Below are 26,607 nucleotides of genomic sequence, written 5' to 3'. Positions count from 1 at the left end.
ACCAGAGAGGACAACAATTTGTTGTACTTCCATTTGAATGCTCAAATATTATTTGAAGCATAGGACTAGCAAAAGTTAGACCTTTATGCATAGTAGAATACTGTCAATACATATCTACGCACACTTAAAATATTCAGATAATTCAACTGTGCTTACTGCCAGATAGAGAATAGCAGATTTAACTTTGAAAACAATATTTGTTTTAAATGGTGGGGAAACATTAAAAAAACTGACTTTCTTGCTTGCCAGAAGGGTGCTTGTTGAGCAAAATATAATGTTGCAAAGAACAGATATTAGACGAATGATGTTTTAAATGAAAATTGGAAGGAAATATTCTTTATCACTTTATATGTAACATTTTGGATACCTTTTTAAAAAAATCATTATAATAATTGCTTTTAATTATTCTATCTCTCTAGATACAAAAGTAGATATAATGTTGTTCAATCATTCAGTTATTTCCAGCTCTTCATACATTGAGGCTCCTCTTTGTCCCTCTGTTGTCTCTGGGTTACTTTTAATTTCTTCTTATTGTTGACTTTTTCTTATATCATGAGCAGCTAAGAATCTATCTATGATTGCAGTGGGATATAATTGTAATAAATACATCAATAACCCAATGGACATCATTTTTTATGTGTCAGTATTTGCTTCACTGACTTTTTGTAATGTCATACTTATGTCATCAACAATAGAATTTAGCCACCTTGGCTTCTGCAGGTCACTTTTTCAACTACCTATGATTTTTCTAAGCTGGATAGTATTTCCAATGATCCCTGCTGCTGCATTTTGTAACAATATTACCTAAGCTTTAATTTCTTTATTAATGCTTACAATTAACAATTCTGCTTTTTAAGACATCAAGTATCCAGTTTTAGCCTTATTCACTCTTCCTCTTTGTATAGAGAGAACAGCAAATCTATTCCCACTTTTGCCATCTATTTTAATACTTCGTGTTTCCCCCTTCTTTTTCTGACCTTGCTGTCAAGGAGAGGCAATGTTTCAGCATCCAACTCAGGTAGGTCATGCAACAGTATTAGAGAATCAATTCTACTCAGCTTTCACTGCTGCTTGTCCTTCAGGGGTGTCTGTAGGGAGGGGTGTGTGTTAAAAGATGGTTGCCACCACTATCATCTCATCTTCTTTTAATGATCCCATAATCCCTTGCGGGGTGTCTGGGCAACTAAATGGAGCTTGCAGAGTGTTTGATGGCCGGATGCCCTTCCCATCACCAAAGTAGTTCAGCAGGTTTGATCTACCTAGGATCAAACTCACAGCCTCCTGATTGTGAGGTGAGAACTCCACCTCTAGGCCATTGTACCACTCCATGGTAGCCACCACTATGTAACCTAATATTTCCCCTTTCTTTTTAAAAAAGCACACATATATGTAAAAAGGGAAAAGATTCTGTCTGATATCCTAATATTTTTACACCTCTGTTATACCCTCACCCCTCCAAAAGCACATCAAATGTATTTTCTAAAAAAAATCATGAATAATATCAAACGTAGCTTTGCCTTCAACCATACAAGATGACAAAGAATAACAGACTGCCCTGTATGGAGAAAGAAAAGTTGGGTATTGTATTGTAATCATCAACCAGGAATTGATTTTGAAACCCTTTATTTGTTTGTAAAGATTGAAAGTATTCCAATGGTGACGCTCTGAAATAGCTTCTTGAAAATTTCATTCTCCTCCAGATATTGAGTAATTTTCTTTTTGAGCATTTGGAAAGTATTAGACAACCCATGACATATTGGGTCATCCTTTCAGAAATATTTCCTGATCAGATTTCTCAATGGTTTCAACAATGACTGAACTTCTAAGGGATTGACTTCACTGGATGCATTGTTGGGATACTTTCAGAAATTTATCTGCCTTGAAAAAAAAGCTTATGTTGAATTAAATAGCATAGTCAAACATCAGTACAGGAAATGTTTTGTGACATTTTTTTATTACATTATAAACTGTTTTATAAAATTTGCCAAATTTTAATTCCATGGGCATCATGAGTGTCAGATTTTGGACATTTTCTGTACCTTAGCTCATTTGAGATACCTTGGTTCAAAAATTGCTGCCTTTTGACATCCCTTTTTGCCCAGTTACAGGTTAAGAAACAAGAATTTTAGTCGTATATTGATTCCTCTTTCTCTATTGAACTGATTGCAGCAATGGGTTTCATTTTTTGCTTATTGATAATTGACAACATTGCTTCTCATTTCTTTGACAATGCTAAGAAGTTGAATAGGGTTAGGGAAATGACACAGTAATCAAATGAAAACTGCAAGAGGAAGAAGCATCATATCATACTTTTAGAGTGAGCTGTTTGAACTGATTCTCTGAACTTTCAGTATATTCAGAAGTAAAACAAAATAAAGCCAGTTCAGCTTTTGAGAGGAAGGTACACAATACTTTCTAATAAGAATGAAAGCAGTTTCAAAAAGGGAGAATTTCCAACTAATGTCTGCCAGATACATATATTGGAACAATTATTCTCAGAGATTCTGTTGCTCAGCTTTGAGGTCTGGGAATTGCAGCCAAATATATCTGCAGGATAGCAGGCTGCCAATAGCTGAAATATACACTGTTTTGTCTGGTACCATCTCATCCAGGAGTGTTGGCAGAACATCATCAAAAATGTCATGTTGCAGTCAAAGCTCTCCCTCTTTTAACAATGGGAGAAGATTTGATCAAACCACAGTGGCCATTACCTTGCTTGTTTATCTTCCTGTCTTTTAAAAAATGTCCCAAATTTCATAGATGAAAGAATATCTAAGTAACAATGACATTGATTGCTCAAAAAAGGGGATCAGAAAATGGGGAGACAGAGTTTCTAAACTGAAATTGGCAATTTTCAAAAGAGGATTCAAATAATGCTTCAAGCAGTTAATCTTACATGAAATGACAGCAATGTCTGCCACAGGTTTTCTTGGATTCTCATTGAAAATTACAGTCGTCTTTTTAAATCGCTGTAAAATGACAGATCTATATTTTAAGGCTTAGTAGAGGACAATCCCCTATTAGAACCATCTCCCTTTGCATAATGGTTTGTTCCAAGTGTAGTCCAAAGCAGATAGCAAATATAAGATGTGTGGAGTTCAGCTTTCAAAATTCCCCAGCCATCATTGGATTGAGAAACACTGGTCTAAAATTCAAGACTTGTTCAAAGAAAGGAGAGATACCCATCTACAGACTTATGACCACAACTGAATCAAAATTTCTGTTGTTAAGCGAGATAAATGTTAAATGAATTGTGCCTCATTTTACAACCTTTCTTGCCACAGTTGTTAAGTAATTCACTGCAGTTGTTCAGTTAGTAACACATTTTGTTAAGTGAATTTGCCTTCCACATGGACTTTGCTTGTCAGAAGTTTGCAAAAAGCGGTGACCTCAGGACACTGCACTGCCAAGCATCTGAATTTTGATCATGTGACCATGGGGATGCTGAAATGGCCATGTGAAAAGCAGTCATAAGTCACTTTTTTCAGTGGCTTCAAACTGTAACTTCAAACTGTCGCTAATCAAATGGTTGTAAGTCCAGGACTGTACATTTGCTGGCCAGCAGATTGAGAAACTACTCAAGCCATTCGGTCCAATTCTTCTTCACTAAAAGGAAGGATAGATCTTTCCTTGAAATAAAAAGAGTACCACCTATTTTTGATCATTTGTCCTTTAGCATAGATAGGATATTCTGGGCAAGAAATGTCTCACTCCTGTTAAGCATATTCCATACTAATTCCCCCCTGCACCCCCCCCCCACCCCTGAGACCGAGATGTCTATTTAAATGTGGAAATGAAAAATTGGAAGGAGGTCTGAGTCCAAAACATGGATTTCAGAATAAAGGATGGATTTTGGCAGTACTAGAAACAACATGCAAATCTTCATGCATTATATGAAAGGCTTGGAGTCACTAGCACAGGTACTTTATATTCATTTCTGATATAGCCTTATGCTATCATCAGTCATTGTTAGGAACTGCTTCATGTTTTCATTGTACCAGTTACTGAGCTGCAGAACAATCTTCTGCCCTCTTTCATGTGTCTTTTGGATGATATATTGTTAATTAAACTCTGTCCTTTAATGAGAGAGAGATTGTTTTCTTCCATCTCGTCATTCATGTCTTCAGACTTTCCCCTCACAGTGAGCCTCAAAGCAGCATCCAGAAGCAGGAATAAGAAATCAGTTTCTAAAATGGAAGGAAATATTCCCTAAAGTCTGTTTGCACAGTATTCCAAGCAAGCTTTGTCTGGCTTTAGGAAAAATGAGAAAATATTTGTCTTCACTAACCTTCATGAACATTAATATAGTCATTCTGGTATATCCTTGAAATATAAGCAAATCTCTCATTGTTGGAATAAGAAGCCATTGTTTTGCTTTATAATGCAGAATAAAGAGTGTAAGGATTGAAGGAAAGAGATTGAACAACTGGCTTGAGAAATGGAGGGAGACTGAGTCTCCACATATGAAGATTGGGCTCTGAAGGATGGATTGAGCTGAAAATTGCCTAAGCAACTACTATATGTCAACTTCCTACCCCCATACTAAGAATTTAAAAAGCTTAATTATATTCTCATCTTAAAAATGGAAGATTCCACAGAGAACAATAAACAATGTGAAATATTTAATGCAAATATTTCATATATTTTTAACTGTTGGGCTAAAAATATAAATCAAAGATAGTGATGGTTCACACAGTTAATAAATATTTTAGTCCTCTGACTCAGTCCTTGGTTTTAAAGAAGAAATCTTACTTGTGTACCTCAAAGATTACTGTATTGCACACAGGAAGTTAGTTCATTGGATTTCTTTTTTTTTGTTAGTTGTATGAAGCTGTAATTTTCCTTATATATTTCAAAGAAAAGTACACAATAGACCTTTATAAAATGATGCTTTTACTAGTAGAAGAAAAGATAGTTAATTAACAGGGCTAAAATTACTGGAAACCTTCTCTGTGTTTTTACCCAAACAGAACTTTGATTTGATTTGATTTCTATAGCCATTCATCTCAACAAATGACTCTAGGCGGCATACATCATCAAACATAGAAACAATAAAAAATAAATTAAAAGAACATGATTTACTTTCCACAAGTTTACCAAAGCCATTAGTAATGCACGGGTGAGTTATGAAAGTGGAAAATTAAGATCCAATCAAGATATTAAGAAAAAGTGGGAGGCCTCCCTCTACTGGATAAAAATGCCACTGATTTCACTCTTATGCATAAGTTCTACTAAATAAAAATAGGATTTTTTTTTCATGAATAAAATTAGTCTCTACCAATTTTTCTTAGTATATTTTTATATAATACAATTATAACAGCATCACATTCTTTCTATATAGAAATTTCAATAATAATAATAATAATAATAATAATAATAATAATAATAATAAAAAAAGTGTGGATCATCGACATTGCCATACTGGTGACAGCATAATCGACAAGAAACAGCTTGAAAAAGTCACCAGATATCAGGACTTGAGAATCGAACTACCAAGACTCTGAAATAAACCAGTGTAGGTGGTTCCAGTGGTACTCAGCACACTGGGTGCTGTGCCTAAAGACCTAGGCAAGCACTTAAAAATAATTGGTGCTGACAAGATCACCAATGGTCAGCTGCAGAAGGCCACCTTACTGGGATCTGCTCGCAAAATCTGCCAATACATCAAGCAGTCCTAAACACTTGGGAAGTGTTTGACCAGTGATTTGTGATACGAAACCCAGCAGAGTTATCTTGTTTGCTGTGTATACTGTCATTTTTGTGTAGAATAATAATAATAATAATAATAATAATAATAATAATAATAATAATAATAATAATAATAATGATGATGATGATGTCTACATCAGGCATGTGTGATATAGTCCACAAAAAAGAATGTTGTAATGTTTTAATTCTTCTACTAAGCTGTGTCTTTTGATTTCTCTGTCTTGTTTGTGCTGCTAGAAACATATCAACAACCACTGCAAGAGGCAAATATTTTTTGTAAGATATGCATTTACCTAGATAAAAAGGGGGCATGATTATTTTGGTCTTTCATATCTTGTTTTTATATATCTTTTTCCCCTTCTGATTGTTTTTGGAGTTGAATTATTATGGTAACTTTAACTATATAAAAGTTTACTGATCTGATGTATGTATGTTGTATATATAATTACACACACACACACACACACACACACACACACAATACACATTGACATATTTTTTACTCTTGTCTCCTTTCTACATTACTCATAGCAGTAATGCATTACTCATTGGTTTGATTAAGAGATACTGTAGTTGGACAGATTAAACCTTATCAAGCAATTAACTCTAATCTATTTCCACAAATTAGATATCAACATTTGCCAATCTCAAATTTATGTGACACGGCTTCTCTGAAATCCAGAAACCTAATTCTAGAGGCTCCACATCCCAGAGAAGTCTATGGGAATGGTGATTTACATTGATATCATTTCTACCTGTAGATGTTGCATTTAATGCCCAACCTAATTGCATACCTTTTAAGACAGGACCATCAGCATAGCTTCACTAACCCCTAACTGAAAAAAAACATGTAGAGAGAGAGAGCCACTATCAATTATAGTTTTCTTTACAGATCCTTTGGACTCATTGTAGAAAAATGACATATAAAACATTGAATTTGGTGTTTTATTTTAAACTTTCTAAATCCTAAATGTTTTCCATTTGGCTGATCAGGAAACATAACAATAAAGCTATTTCTTTTGAGAAAGATTTGAGGACCTCCTACAAGGAATATATCTACTGTACAATGCATTCATAATCAGAAAGACGTTTGAAGAATACAACCGGTAACTGCCTTCTATATTTCTTTGATTATGCTTCTGTGCAGGTATATATGAATCTTTACAATCATTCTGAATTAGAGGAATTAATAAAACTTCATGTAAAAGTAAGAGCTATTTTATAAGAAGTGGCAGTGTAACACTCTCCATACCTGGATATAATAGTTAGCAATTACAGAGTAACACCACTTCTTTTTGATAACAGCCTTCTTTTTCCTTTCTTGTTTTGTGGGGAAAGCAGTTTTCCTCTTTAATCTTGGACAGGGAGAAAATCAATTTACTCTCTAAACAGAGCTAGGTGTTTATAAGGCAGTCTGTTGGGGAAAATCTTTATTGGAAAGGTGGGAGGTATACATAATGTACGTGACTGGGTTATCATTTCCTTCAATTGCTCTGGGTTTGTATAGGGGGAAAAGCACAATCCTAGTAGGAAAGCATTTTGTATAAGGTGCAAATGGGAAAGAAAGGGAGAAACAGTAGGGGAGAAGTCAGAAAGCTGGGGTGGCACACAAAGGAAGGACTGGGTGACACAGAAACGAGAAAGTCAGTAATGTGCATTGTTGTAAACCCACATCTAATTTCCCATTCTGGGATGCCGGCTTGGCATGACAGCAAATGATGATCACTGATTTGCCCTTTGCTGCTGCTGATCAGGAGTGCCAGGAGGGCTTGTAAAGCAGGTCATAGTCTCTTATAGTCATAGTATCCCTTCATCATTAGAACACAACTCTTATAGTATCTCTTCATCATTAGAAGAATTCAGGAAAACCAAGATTCATGCTTGCTAACATGCGTTCTACATTTATTAGAAAAATATTAGAAGCAGTTTGGCATGGTAGTTACAGAGATAGGCAGATCACAGAAGAAAGTAATATCTGGAGTCTTACCACTCTGCAGTTTTTCTTAAGAAAAGCATATACGTAGATATTCCTGTTCATAATTTCTCAGTGACTTGATGAATAGTAAAAATCTGGTTGGTATGCTTCCTCCTGCACTGCACTTCATAAATCTTTCTCGTTATCACCTCTTGCATTGTTTCAGACAAAATTCTGCCTAATAAGTTCTCAAGAACACTAAACAAATTCCCTCTGTAATTGTTACAGTCATTCTTGTTACCTTTTCCTAAGATAAGGCAACAATAAGAGCATTTTTTAATCATTAGGCAAGGATCCATTCCTCACACAAATTACATATCTACCCTACAACCAAACCACGTTAGCAGTTGAACATGTATTCAATTACACCATCTATATCTATGGCCTCATCATCTACCGTATTCTCAGAACAATTCTATCCATTTTTTCTTGGTCACTAATATTTATAGCATCAGGGGTGCAAGTTGTTCTGCAGCATGTATTCTATCTCCTAGATTCTGGAATCCAGGCAACAATACACTGGCTAGCAAGTTGTCTCTACATAACAAATCCTAACTTGAATAGCATTTAATAACTGGAACTTTTGGGGATAAAACTGAACATTGGTTGTGTTTGTGGCATAGTATCAAAAATGTCCCCACACCGCCTAGTCCCATTAGTAGGAAAAGCTGTGTATGGTATGGATATGATTAAGGCTGGTAACTATGTCTATTCCTTCTCTATATTACTGTATACCTCCATATCATTGCTGAAAATTTCCAGAATATTTTCTTTTACAAAAGAGTTTGTTAGACTGCTTATAATTTCATTGGAAAATTGTTTATGTGGTGGGTTTTGAGCTCACATTTTACTGCAAGGCTGTAAAGCACATTGGAGCATTTTATACTTAGTTGTTTTTCTTGCTACATCACTTCAGCATCCTGTAGCCTCTCTACTTATTCATCTTCATGCTCTACAAAATCCCCAGTGGGGGAATTCTTTCCAACATTTGGATTTAATTGGAAGATGTGGGAATCCAGGAGGGTTTCACAATATTGGCAGGATGGCTCTCTGAAAGATGAAAGGCAAGACCAATCGCAATTCCCTACACCTTGTTAGCCTGCCTGATAAGATCATGCAAACAACCTATGTGCAATCTTATGGAAATTTCACTTTTTTATTTCATTTTTGGAATGTTTTTTTCAATAAAATTAATGTAAATAATTTTTACTACAGGAAAATATCAGGAAACTTTCATCCATTGCATTTTCCATTTTGCATGTGATGCACAGTTTGCCATTAAATTGTTACAGGTGGTGATGAAGATTCAAATAGTAACAGCTCTTGGAAGTTTTAAGAGCTGGACCCCTTCTCTGTTTATTGAACAAAAGTAGATTATCTGAAGACCTCAGCCTGGAGTACCCTTAACATTCATCACTAATTGTAATTTTCCTACTCCAATCAACTCAAGGAGCCTGGTTCACAAGGAAGTGTATATAAAATTATCTCAGAAATTATTTATAATCACATGAATCAGACATATATCACACCACATACAATGGACCCTTATTAAATAGGGTTAGAATCACAACCTTCAATGTACAATGATTAATAGAACATCAGAGTTCTGGATCACGGGAATTGTTGGTTCCTTTGGAACCTGGACAGGCAACATTTTAGAACTAGCAATAGATTTGTTTTACTATAATGTTTTCATAGCAGGAGGATACAGAGAACTGAATATAATTATAGTCATAACTGTAAGTGTAATGCATTCTATTTTTTGCTTATCTCCAGTAAGATGGGAGTCATATCTCAGATATTTGTTTATCACTTTGGCAATGTCATCAGAGCAGGGGACAGGCTCCCAGGGTTGCAAAAAAGAGAGTTGATACCTCCCATGGCTGAACATTCATTCTCCTTTGTTTGATTCTTACTCTCCTTCTGTGATGACCAAACGTTCTACCATCATCCCAGTGCCAAAGAAGCCCTCCATCAAGGAACTGAATGACTACAGACCAGTTGTTCTAACATCTGTAGTTATGAAAATCTTTGAAAGGCTTGTGCTGTCCCACCTGAAAACCATCATGGATCTGCTGTTAGATCCCATGCAGTTTGCATACCGAGCAAATAGATCGACAGATGATGCTGTTAACATGGCTCTACATTACATCCTACAACACCTTGAATCTCCAAATACCTACGCAAGGGTCCTCTTTGTAGACTTGAGTTCAGCATTCAATACCATCATTCCAGACACTCTTCTAAGTAAATTAAACCAACTAACAGTACCTGAACATATTTGTAAGTGGATCATAAGCTTCCTAACAGACAGGAAGCAGCAGGTGAAGCTAGGTGGAATCACATCCGATACCTGTACAATCAGTACAGGGCCCCCCCAAGGCTGTGTGCTATCTCCACTTCTCTTCTCCCTATATACCAATGACTGCATCTCAAACGATCCATCTGTTAAAATACTGAAGTTTGCTGATGACACAACAGTGATTAGTCTCATTCGAGACAATGATGAATCTGCATACAGACAGGAGGTTATACAACTTGTCTCGTGTTGTAACCGGAACAATCTGGAACTGAACACACTCAAAACAGTAGAAATGGTGGTAGACTTTAGAAGAAACCCTCCTATACTACCACCTCTTACAATACTAGACAACACAGTATCAACAGTAGAGACCTTCAAATTTCTAGGTTCTACTATATCACATGACCTAAAATGGATACCTAACATCAAAAACATCATCAAAAAAGCACAACAAAGAATGTTCTTTCTGCACCAACTCAGAAAGCTCAAACTGCCCAAAGAGCTGCTGATACAGTTCTACAGAGGATTATTGAGTCTATCATCTGCACCTCTATAACTGTCTGGTTTGGTTCTGCAACCCAACACGACAGACACAGACTTCAGAGGATAATTAGGACTGCAGAAAAAACAATTACTACCCACCTGCCTTCAATAGAGGACCTATATACTGCATGAGTCAAAAAGAGGGTTGTGAAAATATTTACAGACCCCCTCACATCCCGGACATAATCTGTTTCAACTCCTTCCCTCAAAACGACGCTATAGAGCACTGCACACCAGAACAACTAGACACAAGAACTGTTTTTTCCTGAATGCCATCACTCTGCTAAACAAATAATCCCCTCAACACTGTTCAACTATTTACAAAGTGTACACTACTATTACTGTTAATCTTCTCACCACTCCTTATCACCCATCCCCTCCCACTTGACTGTTTCCTAGTATGATTTGATTGTTGATTGCACCCTATGACTATCATTAAGTGTTGTATGTTGTGATTCTTGATTCTTAACGAATGTACCTTTTCTTTACGTATACTGAGAGTATTTACACCAAGACAAATTCCTTGTGTGTCCAATCACACTTGGCCAATAAAGTATTCTATTCTATTCTCTCTTCCTGGTCTCCACATTTGCTGGGTGAGTGATAAATAATTCTTTTCATGAATGTATATATATACTGCATATATATTTCCACTACTGGTTCTCCAGAACTGGTCAGAACCTGCTGAATACCACCTCTGCCCAGGCTCCTCCGATTCACTTCCATCTCCTTCCCTCCTTTGAGATTTCTTCCACCTGCATATAATTTGGAAGAAAATTGCAAGTTGTCCTTCTACACTCTTGATTTTCATCTTGGCTTGTCTCCCAGCATTTTGGTGCAGTTAAGTTCTAAGGGCTTTCTTTTTCCTGAATTGCTTATTTTTAACTGATGCTGCCAAGAATTATATGGATATAGTTGGGTGGCCTTGTAAACACTTGAAATAAATAAAATAAAATAATACTTTGTTCTTCTAGGTGCCATATTAACCATTATACACCATTTGTTGTAAGCTGTTCAGAATTATTTGACAGTGAGATAGATAGCATATAAATTTAATAAATAAAAATAAATAAATATTCAATAATAACATGGCTAAGAAGTTAATGCTTTCAAACTAGTAACAAGGAAGAAATACTCAGTTGTCCAAAGCCTCAGAACAGAGACTTAGCATCTCAAGGTCCAAAACAGGGGCCATCAAAACAAGAAACAGAGTGTAAACCCTTGCTCACTGATTGTTTTCAAACAGCCCAGAAAAAGAGACCTCCTGACAGTTTATTAGGGGTTTTAAACCTATTCTCAGATATCAGCAACAGCTAAGCAAAGCAAAGCAAAGCAATATCCCTTTACTTACTAACTCTCAATACTACTTCATTACCTCATTATCTCAAAAAATCAATTTCTTTAAAATAATTAATTTTTATCAAATGATTAATTGGTTTATTATTTTTATTCATTAGTATGACTGAGTGTTTAGTGCATATAGTGTAATTACTGAATATCTGATTAGTAAAATCAGTGATTTAGTGAATTTAATTGACCAGTGTGTTTAGTAATTACTGTAATAAATTAGGCTGTTTGTTTCTTAGAAAAATTATTTGATTAGAGTGATTTGAATAACCAATTGATTGATTGATTGATTTTTAGTAATAAGTACCTTACTTTTGATTTGTTCTGTAACATATCAATTAACATTTATTAATTACCAACATTCATTAAGTAACTGTCTACCTATCACATTAACTAGCTATTGTAATTGATTACTGTACTATTGCCATTGACCATGCCAGCCAAAAACTCCAAACCAAAACAAAAGAAAAATATCTCTACCAATGACCTCTCAGACTCCTGCATATGTTTCAGATGTCTTGAAACCATCAATGAAAGTGAAATTTACATCAAATGCCGCCTTTGCGATAATCTAGCCCACCCTGCCTGCTTAAACGCAAACAAAAGCCTAGCTGATATGGTTAAAAATTCAGATACATTCTTTTATCCATCATGTTCTCCTAAGCTAAACAAACTGAGTACCCTACCTGACAGAGTTGAAAGCATAGAATCACTCATTCACTCAATAGAAGAACACTTAGCAACACATTTTGAAACAACTATACAAGCAAGCCTAATCTCTCTTGAAAAAAAAATACAGCACAGATAATTGAGTACCTATCAGCTCAAAATCAAATCCCACAACAACCACAACCACTACCTCAACTACAATCACAACTACAACCAAAAATAACCACCAAACCATAGCCACAAACAATTACTATCCCTTTAAATAATTCCACAAATAATATCTCCTTACTCATCAGAGACACTATGGAACGTGAACAGAAACATCCAAATGCCATCTTATTTGGTCTCGAAGACACCAACAAATCAGACGACATCATCAAAGTTTGTGGCAACCTAAGCAACTCAAATACAACAAACATCTCTCCTGAAGATATCATTGAAATAACCAGAGATGGCCCTGAGTCCAAATACAATGATGGCTCTGTGGCCCCAAGATTTTGTAGAGTTGTATGCAAATATGAGTCCAGCAAACATATATTCATTCATACAATAAATGCCATTGCAAAAACCAATCCCAACCACAAAAATTTCACTCAAGACCAGACTTATCTATACTGCAAAGAATTCCCTCCTGCGGACTCTGCGCAGAACTCAAAAACCATCTAGACAATGGAGAAAAGGACCTATACATTGACTACAGAGGTGATTACATCAAAAGAAAGTCACACAACCCACAAATTCGCATCCAACCCCAACCCATCCAATCCAACATCACTCAAAACTAGGCATGCACGCCCCTAACTACCTCTATTCCAATCACAACTGGCCTTAAATGCAAACTACTCAATGCAAGAAGCCTTGTAAATAAAATACCTGAATTTCTCCTCTTACTAAATATGGCTAAATTTGACATCATATTTCTCTGTGAAACACGGCTCAATGCATCTCTCCCTGACCCCATTACCACAGTAAGAGACTATCATGTTTACCGATCAGATTGTGAAATCTGTAGAGGAGGTGGTGCTGCTTTCTTCTATAAAAAGTCCCTAAAAAACATCCAAGTTACTCAGGAACTTGCTATTCCTGAGATCATCATCTGTGAACTATCCTTAAATATCACATTTCGGTTTTTACTATGTTACAGAGTCCCTGATTATGACATCGAACATGCAAACAAGCTAAATTCACTACTAACATGGGCAGCATCCTGCCAACATGCTTTTATCTTTCTTGGTGACTTCAATCTACCTCATATTAACTGGAACCTTAACGAATGTACAACTGAACCCATACACACAACCTTCTACAATGCTGTTACAAATCTGAGTCTGGAACAATTAGTAACCAACAATACTAGACTAAACAACTACCTTGATCTCATCTTCTGTAAGAGTTTGAATTCAATTTACGGAATACAAATTAAAGAACCCTTTCCCAACAGTGACCACAGCATGATTGACTTTTGTCTCAACATACATCCACACAAAAATCAACACAACAATGTGATCCCCAAGTATAACTTCAAAAAAGGCAACTATGATCTTATAGACAACAACCTCTCATCCCTTGATTGGCAATTTCTATTCTCTGGATGCAATACTGTAGAAGTCCATTACAACATATTTTTACTTGAAGTCAAAAGAGTCATCAAACTATATGTACCATTAACAACTCCCAAAACCAGAAAAAACAAATTACCCATGACAATAAGAAAGCTTCAATCCAAAAAGAGATCACTTTGGCAGAAAAACAAATCTGGTCACGTTGCCAACTTCAAAAGCTGATTCAAAAATTTATGCCACCAGATAAAGACTGAATTGCACCAATTACCACATTAAACAAGAAGAAAACCTTCTATGCACCAATTCCACCCACGCTTTCTACACTTTTGTAAACAAGAAACTAAAAGACTCAAGGTCCACCCCACCATGAAAGGACCTAATGGTAAAGACTGCAGCAATGACACTATTAAAGCCAACCTCTTTAACACATTCTTTGACTTAGTATTTGTAAACAGCAATGGATCATGCCCAGTATTTCCTAGTTGAACCACAGACAACTACAATGATCTAATACATTTCGATTTTAAAGAAGACAATGTTGAAAAACCACTACACAATCTAAAACCATCTCTATCTATTGGATTGGATGGAATATGTGCCTACTTCTTAAAAAAGCTATCCACTACCATAGCTGAACCTCTAAGCATAAACTTTGAAAAATCTTTCAGGACCAGCTCCTTGCCTAACCTATGGTCACAAGCCACAGTCATCCCCATCTTCAAAAAGGGAGACCCCAGCCTAGTTGAAAATTACAGACCAATCTCTTTATGCTGCGTCACCTGTAAAGTCATGGAATCAATTATTAACCAATTCATCATCCTCCACTTAGAAACAAACAACTTACTCTCTAATAAACAATTTGGTTTCAGGAAAAAACTATCATGTAATCTGCAACTCTTACACTGCAAAAACATATGGACTACACAACTCAATCAGGGCAAAGCAATAGACACAATCTACATAGACTTCTGTAAAGCCTTTGATTCAGTGGTACATGATACACTACTCCTAAAACTAAAATCTTACGGTATCTCTGGACACCTGCATAACTGGATAGAAGCATTCCTGTCAAACAGACAACAAATGGTCAAAATTGGGAGCGTCTATCAACTTCTGTACCTGTCAACAGTGGTGAAAGTTGAGAAAGTCCAGAAATATTTCACAAGAAGAGTTCTCCACTCTTCTACTCATTGCAGAATACCTTATGCCACCAGACTCGAAATTCTAGACCTAGAAAACCTTGAATTATTCTGTCTTTGGTCCAATCTAAGTATGGTATATAAAATCATACATTGCAATGTCCTACCTGTCAATGAATACTTCAGCTTCAACCATAACAACACAAGAACAAACAATATATACAAATTCAAGGTTAACCGCACCAAACTTGATTGCAGGAAATACGACTTCAGCAACAGAGTGGTCAATGTCTGGAATATACCACCTGACTCTGTGGTTTCTTCCCCAAACCCCAAAAACTTTAACCTTAGACTGTCTACTATTGACCTCACCTTTCCTAAGATGTCTGTAGGGGGCGTGCATAAGTGCACCAATGTGCCTACCGTCCCTGTCCTATTGTTTCTTTTATTTTTATTTTTTATTTTTCTTATATATAGCCATGTATTCATAACTATGTTTTTACTTATGCCTATTATTTTGTAAGCAATTGACAAAAATAAATAAATAAACAAACAAACAAACAAATAAATAAATAAAATGTATCAGGACTTTTTTCCCTTTTGCTAAACCAGGCATGGGCATGGTCAGTGTATGATGCATCCGGCCAGAGGCCAGGAGTTTGACAGCCCGGGTCCAGAACAACAACAGCCAATGAATAAATAGGAAAAAGGTAGCATTTAGCAGCTGAAACTGAAATTCAATTCTATACTTAGTAACTCATGCCTACAACTAACTTGGCACAGCTTAGGGACTACCCTCTAGAGTATTTTCAAATAATTTTACTTTGGCTCCACTCTTCCAAATGCCAAGATTTTCCTATTAATAGGCCTTTGGAACTCTACTTTTTCTTTCCCAATTTGTAGATATAACCCAAGAAACAGAAAAATAAAAGATCTGTTCTTGTTCACATTCGAAAACTTGTAATGCAAAGTACATCATCCAAGATGCTTTGAACAATTTCTCACCCCACTCCATCCAATACGACAAATGGTTAGGATTGATGGGAATACTAATCGAGCACATCTAAAAGAGTCCAGTCTGGAGAAGCTGCTGTCATGCAGATACCCATCTCAATTTAAAACCACTCTTTCCAATTTGCCATTCTGCTATCCCCAGGAATTTCAAACTGATACTAGCTCTCTGATGTCAAAAACTTCTCTTAAATACACAAGCTTGATGAATATGTTAAGCCCATTTCTCTGTAATGGTTCATTCTTTTTAGTATGAGAGATATTAAATATCATATAGTATGTTACAGCAATACTCCTTGAATATGTTATGGAAAATACTAGTCCATGTGTTCTATCGGTTAATGGCAGAGTAAAGCTGGGAAAATCCATTTACAAATCTCTTTTCACTGGGTGACTCTGAATCTGTTATTCTTACTTTCAACCTGGCCTACCATGCAGATAGATTGGGAGGATTAAACTGGAGAAAAGAAAAGAATTATCCTTGCCTGCTTGAGTTTCTTGTATGATATAAAATTATTTGAAAAGACTAGAGGGATGATATAAATTAGATTACATCTACAAGAGATTCTAGAATGAAATGAAAGGTATAACTTAAATTATATAGTTAAATAGCTGCATAATGCTCATTCTGCCTGACAATTTTTACCTTCACTACAAATATCTAGGACCCCTAAATACTCCGTATTTTTTTCTTGTTTTTTCTTTCCCATCATGCCACCTCTTTCCTATTATTCCTCTGTCCTACTTATTTCTATAGCAGCACCCACAAATAATTTTTTATATTCTGACTATATCTTAATTAAATACTCCATAATTTTCTACCTTTCACCAAAGGCAAGCTCAATAGCTGAGCCAATGAACAGTTCCAAATTTCATCGTTGGTGACCCTCAATTAAAAAATCCAGATGATGGGAAAGACCTTTTTGGCTCAGACACTCCAGAAAGATTGGGAGACCAAAGGAGATAAGCAAAGAGCTTTTTCTGATAGAAGGGAGACTCTTGGTGTCAAACAAATACCTATTTGTTTAATGTTATACTCAGAACAAGTTCAGAAAACACTAGACACCAGTTGGGTCCTGAAATGGAAAGTGGCTTATAGATTACATGGGGTTTGCGCTACATTTCTATAGTGGAAGATATGTATTGATATGGATCAATACATTTGTATGGTAACATTTTCTTTAATATTGCTGTTGGTCAATATTCACAGCTAGGGCACAGCACAACACATTTCATAGCAGCTTTCCTTCTTCTCCTTTTCACTAGGCAGCAACATACTTCATCAAGGTGAAGCTACATTTAAGGAAATACAGGTAGTCCTCGACTTATAACAGTTCATTTAGTGACCATTTGAAGTTACAATGTCATAAATGAAATAAGTGACTTATGACCATTTTTCATACTTAACAACTTGTTGCAGCATCCCTGTGGTCATGTAATCAAAATTCAGGCACGTGGCAACTGACTCATATTTATGATGGTTGCAGAGCCCCTGGGTCATGTGATCACCTTTTGCAACCTTCTGACAAGCAAAGTCAATGGGGAAGGCAGATTCAGAACAACTGCGTGACTAACTTAAAAAGTGCAGTGCTTCATTTAACAATTATGGCAAGGTCACAAAATAGCACTAGCACTAGCAACAGCACTTAAACTTATATACCACTTTAGAGCACTTTACAGCCCCCTCTAAGCAGTTTACAGAATCAGCATATTGCCCCCACAGTTTGGGTCCTCATTTTACCCACCTTGGAAGGATGGAAGGCAGAGTCAACATTGAGCCTGGTGAGATTTGAACTGCTAAACTGCAGGCAGCTGGCAGTCAGCAGAAGTAGCCTGCAGTACTGCATTCTAACCACTGCACCACCGAGGGTCTCATGGGGCAAAACTCAAATGTCTCACTTAGCAACAGAAATTGTGGGCTCATTTGCGGTTGTAAGTCAAAGACTACCTGTATTAAACAGCACCAAATGATCAATTATTGGTACCTGGGGTGAATCACCTGAGCTTCCCAACCATTGAGAAAAATAGTGAGTGATACTAGACTTTTTTTATCTGACACCAGAGTTCTTACTGTAAGGCAGTTTAGGAATGTCCATAGCTCAGTAGCAGCAGAGGCTCCTTTACCATCATCATTACCACCCCATGAAAGATTCATATGAATTGTGTTGATTGCTCTGCCTGAAATCCTAGAGAGTGATGTTCATAAGAGCAGGGGAAGAGAACTGGACTAGTTGGGCAAAGGCTTCCTAATCTCCCTTGCATCTACACACCTAATTTGCATCCTGACCTAAAAATAGGCAAAAAGAAGAACCTGTTTCCTGGAGCTCAAAGCACCCTTGTTTCCCCGGCAAGAGAGCTTCATGGAGCTGGAGGTAGTGACAGAGCTGCTGCGTTTGCTCATCCGGCTTGCATGCTGAGGTGTTGCAGGCAGCGGGTTCATGAAGAGGATGCGGGCAATGAGACCGTACAGGATAGTGGCCAAGCCCAGGGGGATGACATAGAATATGGTGAAGTCTAAGAAGTAGATGGGCATATAGAGGTTCCTGGAGACACGGTAGCCACAGCTGACTTGAGTGCCATCAGCAAACATGGCTTTTGAGGTGTCCACCAAAAAGAACCACATGAGACAGTAGAGCGAAGTGCAGAGCCATAGGACAGCGATGATGCGTTTGGCCCGGGCTACGGTGCAAAGCAGCTGTGCCTTAATGGAGTGGCAGATGGCAATGTAGCGCTCCACCGTGAAGGCTGTGATGGAGCATGCTGAGATGTTGATGCCCAAGTACTGCAGGTAAGTAATGCAGAGACAACCAGCGTAGCCATACACCCAGGAAGCCACCACCTCAGAAATGTTGGGCAGCCCTGCTGCCAGTAGCACAATCAAGTCAGCGATAGCCAGGCTCACCAGGTAGCAGTTGGTGGGAGTCACCATGTGCTTGGTGCGAAGAACCACCAGGACTACCATAATATTGCCTGCAATGCCTACCCCACAGATCAGAAGGACCAGCAAGATAGTGACCACCTGCACCTCCAGCGGCAACTGAGGCATCTTGTTCAGAAGAGTCTGGTTGGTGCTGATATTGTCCATGAGGGCTTCAAAGAAGTCCCAAGATTGATTCTCCATTTGTGGCTCTCACGTGGATTGTTTCCAAGCCAAGAACTACTTCAACAGGTATCCTAAACCACAGGAAGAAAGAGAGTTCAGATTGTTAGATTACAGCCCACATAATCTGATTTTTAAGAATGTCACTGTTGAGCAGGGACTCAAACCCTGGATTCAACTCTTAGGCAAGTTATTATTTCACAATCCTACTACCTATCTTTCAGGATTGCTGAATGTATTATAAGATACTTTAGATCAGGGGTCCCCCAAACTTGGCAACTTTAAGACTTTAAGCTATGCTGGCTGAAGAATTCTGGGAGTTGAAGTCCGCACATCTTAAAGTTGCCAAGTTTGGAGACCTCTGCTTTAGATAAATATCTTTGACTCCATTTACATAATTTTTAATTTAACCTGGATACTGAATTAACCCTTTTTTTTCATTTGAACAATATATTGAACTATAAGTGAATTAAATGGTGTAAATGCATATGACACATGAAGACTTGGGCCATTTCTTCACTTCTAATTTACATTAGCCCCAGGACTGCTTGGTAACACCGATGTAGATCACACAGTGCTAGCCTTATCTTCTCCCATCTTCCACCAGGCTTCTGCTGTTTCTTCAAATTTTGGATTAAGTTTTCTTTTTTTAAATTGGCAACTATAGCCACAGTTATGGGCAAGAAAACCCCTAGCATTTCACCATACAGATACTAACAGATAATCAGAGTTGGAAGGGACCTTGTAGGTCATCTAGTCCAACCCCCCCACCCCTCTCCAGATGATCTGTGGCGGAGTATGACTATTTGCTTTTGGCATTTAATAATAAGATATGCTAGTAGGACATACCAACCATACCCCCGAATAGAGTTTGATTTGATCACTGACCAGAAAATCTTGACATGCAATCCATAAGTCTATTGAAACATAGATAGAAAGTCACAATTCAATTTATGGTAGCAATTATTTTAATGACACTGCGTGGTGTGGATGGCACATTTAACCTTTGCAGACACTGCAACTAGAGATTAGGCTCATCCAAGAGTTGGAATCAAAATATTGACTTAATATTTGCTACTGGATAAATGTAGCTTACCCATACACAAAACGACATATTCCACATGAAAGGGGTGACACTGAATTATCTCTTAATATCTACTGGTCATTAGGACTTTTCAAAACACCAATAATTTATTTAATCCAAGGGGAGTTTGATTGAATCAACCCACTGCAACAGGCATGCTTAGCATCGTGGTTCTCCCTTGTCTTAGATCAGAGCAATTGAACCAACTAAGCAATTACAATTTCTTGGGCCCTTCAGTGGTCTTCAGTGTGCATGTAAAGCAAGTGGTTGAGGCAGATCCTTGGTGTGGTGAAAAAACGCAGTCTCTGACACTTCATATTAACCACGGGGAATAACCACTGTTGCCTTCAAACCTTGACCGTGCCTGCTTTGTACAAGCCATCGGGGATACAGTTGCGTCTCCCAATCCAGGGTTCTCCAAATTGGTTGGGACTCTTGATAACGCCTTGACATTTCTCCCAAACAGGGTGATGATGGGTGGCTGGGGAATTCTTGGAACGGATGTCTAACCATCTCCCTGGGAGACTACAGCCTGCAGAAAAGGCTCACGAGGAAATGATAGCAGCCACATTACCAGCAGCCCCAGACTGCCCCAAACTATCCTTGCAACTGAACCCCGTCCTTCTGAGCCAGCCTTTCTGCTCTTCTGCAGGCAGCCTTGCCGAGCAGATTTAAAACAACTTGTCCCACCTTCAAGAGGCGCGTTTGGCCGAAGCCCTAAAGCGCCAAGGCATCGTTCGGGAGGTTTTCGGTCTGCTCGCCTCAGATGCTGAGGCACAAAAGGCGGTCGAGAGCCTTCCTTAACACAGTTAAGTAAAAGGACCATGAGGAGAAGCACAACGCCGGCTTTAGCGGGCAGGTGGATAATCTCCGACCGGCACCTGTTGGAGTGGACTGGAACCAGATCAGGTCCCCTCGGCTTCGAAGAAACAACGGACTGACCTCCTTCACCAGACCCTTAGAAGCTCAGGGCAACGCCTGCTCCTCAGCCCCCAATGGCTGCTGGTCTGGAATCGGGTCTTTGTCGCGGGGCTTTTCGCGTCCCCCTCCCCTCTGCCGCCGTTACCATCCTCCCTGCTTCTTTGATCTCTACAGAAATTCCCTTGTGGAAGGGAATTGATGCCGGCTGGGGAAGGCAAAGGAGGGAAGACCCGGAGAAGGATGCAGAGCCTCTCTCCCTTCCAGGGCTCGCGAACGGAGGTGGGGCGGGGAGATGAAACGGGACGGGGAGGAGAAGCGGAGAAAGACGCGGGATACTTTACCATCGCCAAGCCGAGCGGAACGCGGGAAGCGCCGAGCCGGCTTGTTCTCCACTCAGCCTCGTGGGACGCCTGCCAGCTGCCTTTCTCTCTCTTCGGGGATTTATTTCAGCGAGCCGGCGTTGCTGCGGGCTGTCTGTCTGTCCCGCCTCCGCTTACCGTCCGCGAGTAGGTAAGCGGCAACAGCGGGGTCCTAGCGCTCCCCCACCGCCTTGCGAAAGGGAAGGGGGCTCCGGAAGGGGGAGCGGGGGCAGCGATCACGCCAGCCGGAGATCCTCGGGACTCCCTGGGCGGCCTCCCACTCCCCTCACCCGCCCCACCTCCCGCTCCCTCGCCAGGACTTCGTGCTCCGGAGTACTCCGGAGTCCAGGGCTCCTGAGTGGGGTGTGGTGCGATGCTCTAAGTTTACGCTCCAGACAAATTAGCTTATAAAATGCCGCCGTTAAGTTCGTGATGGTTTTTTTTTTTTAATTAATTCGCCTTAAAGAAGTCACATGTCTCCTCTCCTCCTACAGTAAAAAAAATCTGTTAAGCCTTCCAGGTGCGACAAGACTCTGGTGGGATGACAGCTGGATGACACTAGAACGCAAAATGGCCTTTGGAACTAAATCATTTAATGTTTACATCCCCCCGCCCCCCACTCGACTAATCTGATTATTTTCGGGGCATCTCTCCTCTGGCAAGACTCTAACAACCACCTGCCAAGCAGATAGGCAAAACTGAGGGGCGAGGTACAGCTCCTTTCTCTTCCCCCTTGCTGTGGCTTCTTGCCAACAAAAGGATCACCTGTTGAATGTATACCTGTCTCCCAGCACACAGAGATGTAGCTGTTGTAATGCCCGGAATGACGATGCTCAGTTTCAGGCTGCACAGGAAAGCATGTAGCATGGTGGACTGGGTGTGATGGAGACGGATCTGATGGGAAACAAACTCCAGTTTCATCTGGGGAGAGGAGAAACGTGATAATTATTTCAGTGTTAAATGATTGTGTTCCTTTTTTGTATTATTAAACTGTTTAGGTACGACAGAGTGTTTGGAGCATCTTTATCAGAATATATGTATGTATGTATGTATGTATGTATGTATGTATGTATATGTATATATGTATATGTGTGTGTGTGTGTGTTATTCAGCTTTGTTCGGGTATTTTCCCATGTCATTATAGTTGTGCTTTTAAAGTTGTAGCAACGTTTCGGCAGAATCTCATCTGCCATCATCAGGCTTCTACAGCACATACATGTAAGTACCGGCGAAAACTTAAGAAAACATTATAGATATAGATATAGATAGATTAGATATAGATATAGATATAGATATAGATATAGATATAGATATAGATATAGATATGGTATTCAGCTTTGTTCGGGTATTTTCCCACGTCATTATAGTTGTGCTTTTAAAGTTGTAGCAACGCTTCGGCAGAATCTCATTTGCCATCATCAGGTTTCTGTATTGTGTTCCTCTGATGAACACTATACAGAAGCCTATAGTGTTCTGTATAGGAAAGCACTTTGGGGCATCCTGGTAGTGATGGGAGCCTCCTGTTAGCATCATTGATGCCTGTTAAATCAAAGGAGATGCAATGGAGTTAAGAGGAACCCACAAAGGAGATGCAAACAACTCTGGCTCTTCAGACATGAGAGAAGTCAGACCACCTAGTAGAAGAAATCAAAATCCAGAATCACATCCAGAAAAAAAAACAATGGAAACTCACTTTGATATTGTTCTGAAGAAAAATCTATTGATGTGCCTGAAACATTTAAAGCAAGTTTGGTTACCAAATGATGAGCTAGCCCAGGTCAGAAGGCATCCTCTTGTTCTTGGAGAAGAACATTGAGAATAGAATAGAATAGAATAGAATAGAATAGAATAGAATTCTTTATTGGCCAAGTGTGATTGGATACACAAGGAATTTGTCTTGGTGCAAATGCTCTTGGTATACATAAAAAGAAAAGATACATTCGTCAAGAATCATAAGGTACAACACTTAATGATAGTCATAGGGTACAATAAGCAATCAAATCATACTACGAAACAGTCAATAAAAATAAGGATACAAGCAACAAAGTGACAGTCATACAGTCATAAGTGGGAGGAGATGGGTGAAAGGAAGGATGGGAAGATTAATAGTGATAGTAATAATAATGCAGACTAAGTAAATAGATTGACAGTGTTGAGGGAATTATTTGTTTAGCAGAGTGACGGCATTGTGGGGGGGAAACTGTCCTTGTGTCTAGTTGTTCTGGTGTGCAGTGCTCTATAGTGTTGTTTTGAGGGTAGGAGTTGAAACAATTTATGTCCAGGATGTGAGGGGTCTATAAATATTTTCACATCCCTCTTTTTGACGCATGCAGTATACAGGTCTTCAATGGAAGGCAGGTTGGTAGTAATTGTTTTTTCTGCAGTCCTAATTACTCTCTGGAGTCTGTGTCTGTCTTGTTGGGTTGCAGCACCAAACCAGACAGTCATAGAGGTGCAGATGAAAGACTCAGTAATTCCTCTGTAGAACTGTATCAGCAGCTCCTTGGGCAGTTTGAGCTTTCTGAGTTGGTGCAGATAGAACATTCTTTCTGAGCTAGGCTGCAAGAGACTCTGTTTATTTGATAGAGTGAGGCACTTGTAACCAGAACAGAAATATGAGGTACATGAACCAAAGAAGCTTGAAAATGTCAAAAATAATTGAAGTATTCTGCATTGGATGCTTCAGGAAAAAGTTAACTTAGGTGGACCAGAATGGGTATTAAGATTGTTACTTAATACTTTGTTTGGGGCATAATAACATCATATAAAGGAATGGAGTGACAATGATATTCAGACATAGCAAAATATGTGTTCAGAAATCATGCCCAAATTAGTTCCACTCTTTTAGAATTAACAAGAACTGAAAGAAGCCATATAACATCAGAAAATGTGGTGAGAGCTAGTTAATAAAATTGCTGAAAATCAGATGGATATTCAACTGTCATTAGATTTAGTTGATTGTCACTAGATTTGATGGATATACAGTGATTTTAGATACATTTATGCAACTACCTCAGATGAAATAAGGGATGATATTGAGTAATTCTGTGGCAGTGCTAAATGATACATTGAGAATGGAACCATGATTATTAATGGATAATTGGGATGCAAAAAAATGGTGAAATTGAGGAGAATTTCAGGAAGATTTGTACTGGATAAATGCAACAAAGTAAGTGGAAAATAGGGTAACAGAGTTTTGCAAACAGAATTCTTTGATAATTGTCAACAACAATTTCAATATATAAATGCAAACTCCATACATGGATATTACTGGGTGGAAAAAAATCAGAATCCAGTTGAATACTGTATAAAGGGAGCAGGGGGAATAGGAGATGGGGAATGCAGTCCAAGAGAATTCATGCAAAATTTTAGTAACGTAAGAGTTGGTGTACAACACTAGCAAGATTTGACTTGGCAACAATAGAAGGAATAAACTCAGTATCCTTCATTTATGTGAAACAGAGCATTATAATTGTAGAAAGAGATAAGACACATTGTGATTACTGAATATTCAAAATTAGAAGAGAAAAAGATCTATTTGGTTTTGAGAACAGTCAAAGAAGATGAAAGGTCTTGGGCAATAAGAAGGAAACAAAATGATTGAACACACTTCCAGATGAACTTTTAAAAAGTACAAGGAAAGATCTCAGTGAAGAATGTCAAAAATAGAGAAAAATGAGACATGTTTCTGTTAAAGTAATCATATCTAGACTACAAAAATTACATGGAAGCAATGACTAAGCTTTCAGTATCTCATTTCTGTCCCCCTAGTGGTGATTTGGACTTTTTCAACCCATTTGCAGAATGGCAGCCGTATCTTTAAGATCTGAGAAGTTACAGGAAAATGCACAGCTAAGGTAGGAATATAGTGAAAGATGAAGGAAGATGAAAATGTTATATTGAAGCATTTACAAATAGGATATCAAAATGACAGAAATAATTGCAGAATATGTTCAGAAATCACCTTTGCTAAAAAGTGAGGTTCAACAGGCAATAGAGGGAATGGTGATTTCTGAACATATTCTGTAATTATTTCTTTCATTTTGAAATCCTATTTGTAAATGCTTCAATATAACATTTCCATCTTCCTTCATTTTTCACTGTATTCCAGTATATTGACAATTCCAGGTACAAATGAAATACTCTTTGAATTATTTAAAAATATGAAATAAGAGAAATTAAAGGGGTAATAGCTCATTGTCAAAAAGTATATGGCACAAAATATGGAAAATATGGGCTGCTACCACCTGGAGACAGGAAAAGGCCAGCATGTAGATCTGTACTGAAGTTGGGATATGTAAGAGCAATGCCAAAGGAACAATAGATTTCAGAGATGGGAGAGAGATGCCAGCAGCTAAAATAAGAGAAGTAATTGAAAGAGCAAGCGAAATATTTGAGAAATATTACATCAGTTTTTTTGAGGGCAATATAATCTTTGACTACATAACTCAGGTTCAAATGTGGAATACATTGGGGCTATCAGAGATGTCAAAACACTTGATTTCCATCTAAGGAATATTTACAATGAACAAACAGCTCAGAGAAAGTCTGGAGTTTAGAGAAAAAAGAAGGAAAAAGTATGTGACAAGAATATATGTTGTTCCCCTGCCCTTTTAACATACAGTACATGGAATGCATCACAGAAATAAATGAATTGGAAAAGATGACAGCTGAAATCAAAAGGAGAAATCAAAACACTAAGAATAGAATAGAATAGAATAGAATAGAATAGAATAGAATAGAATAGAATAGAATAGAATAGAATTGAATTCTTTATTGGCCAAGTGTGACTGGACACACAAGGAATTTGTCTAAGAATGTATGCAGTCTGTTTACTAAAAGCAAATAATATTTATTATGAAAAAATAGTAAGTAAAAAATCTGGG

General features: G+C 38.0%; 1 protein-coding gene across 1 annotated transcript in view; it reads right to left on the bottom strand.

The window, feature by feature from the left end:
* The window catches only part of LOC113434544 (thyrotropin-releasing hormone receptor-like), a 36,925-nt gene extending 14,959 nt beyond the window's left edge, over positions 1-21,966 (bottom strand). The window contains exons 1-2 of the mRNA XM_026697784.2: positions 21,704-21,966; positions 18,569-19,431 (exon numbers count right to left, since the gene is read on the bottom strand). Coding sequence (XP_026553569.1) covers positions 18,569-19,378 — 810 coding nt within the window. The 5' untranslated portion in view covers positions 19,379-19,431; positions 21,704-21,966. The remainder of the gene's footprint in view (positions 1-18,568; positions 19,432-21,703) is intronic.
* Between the last annotated feature and the right edge of the window lie 4,641 nt (positions 21,967-26,607).

Source organism: Pseudonaja textilis, chromosome 3 (genome assembly GCF_049901715.1).
Source record: "Pseudonaja textilis isolate UNSWEBS1 chromosome 3, rPseTex1.2, whole genome shotgun sequence".
Lineage (NCBI taxonomy): Eukaryota > Metazoa > Chordata > Lepidosauria > Squamata > Elapidae > Pseudonaja > Pseudonaja textilis.
The sequence above is the reverse complement of the archived record's forward strand: the minus strand, read 5'-3'. Positions and strand labels throughout refer to the sequence as shown.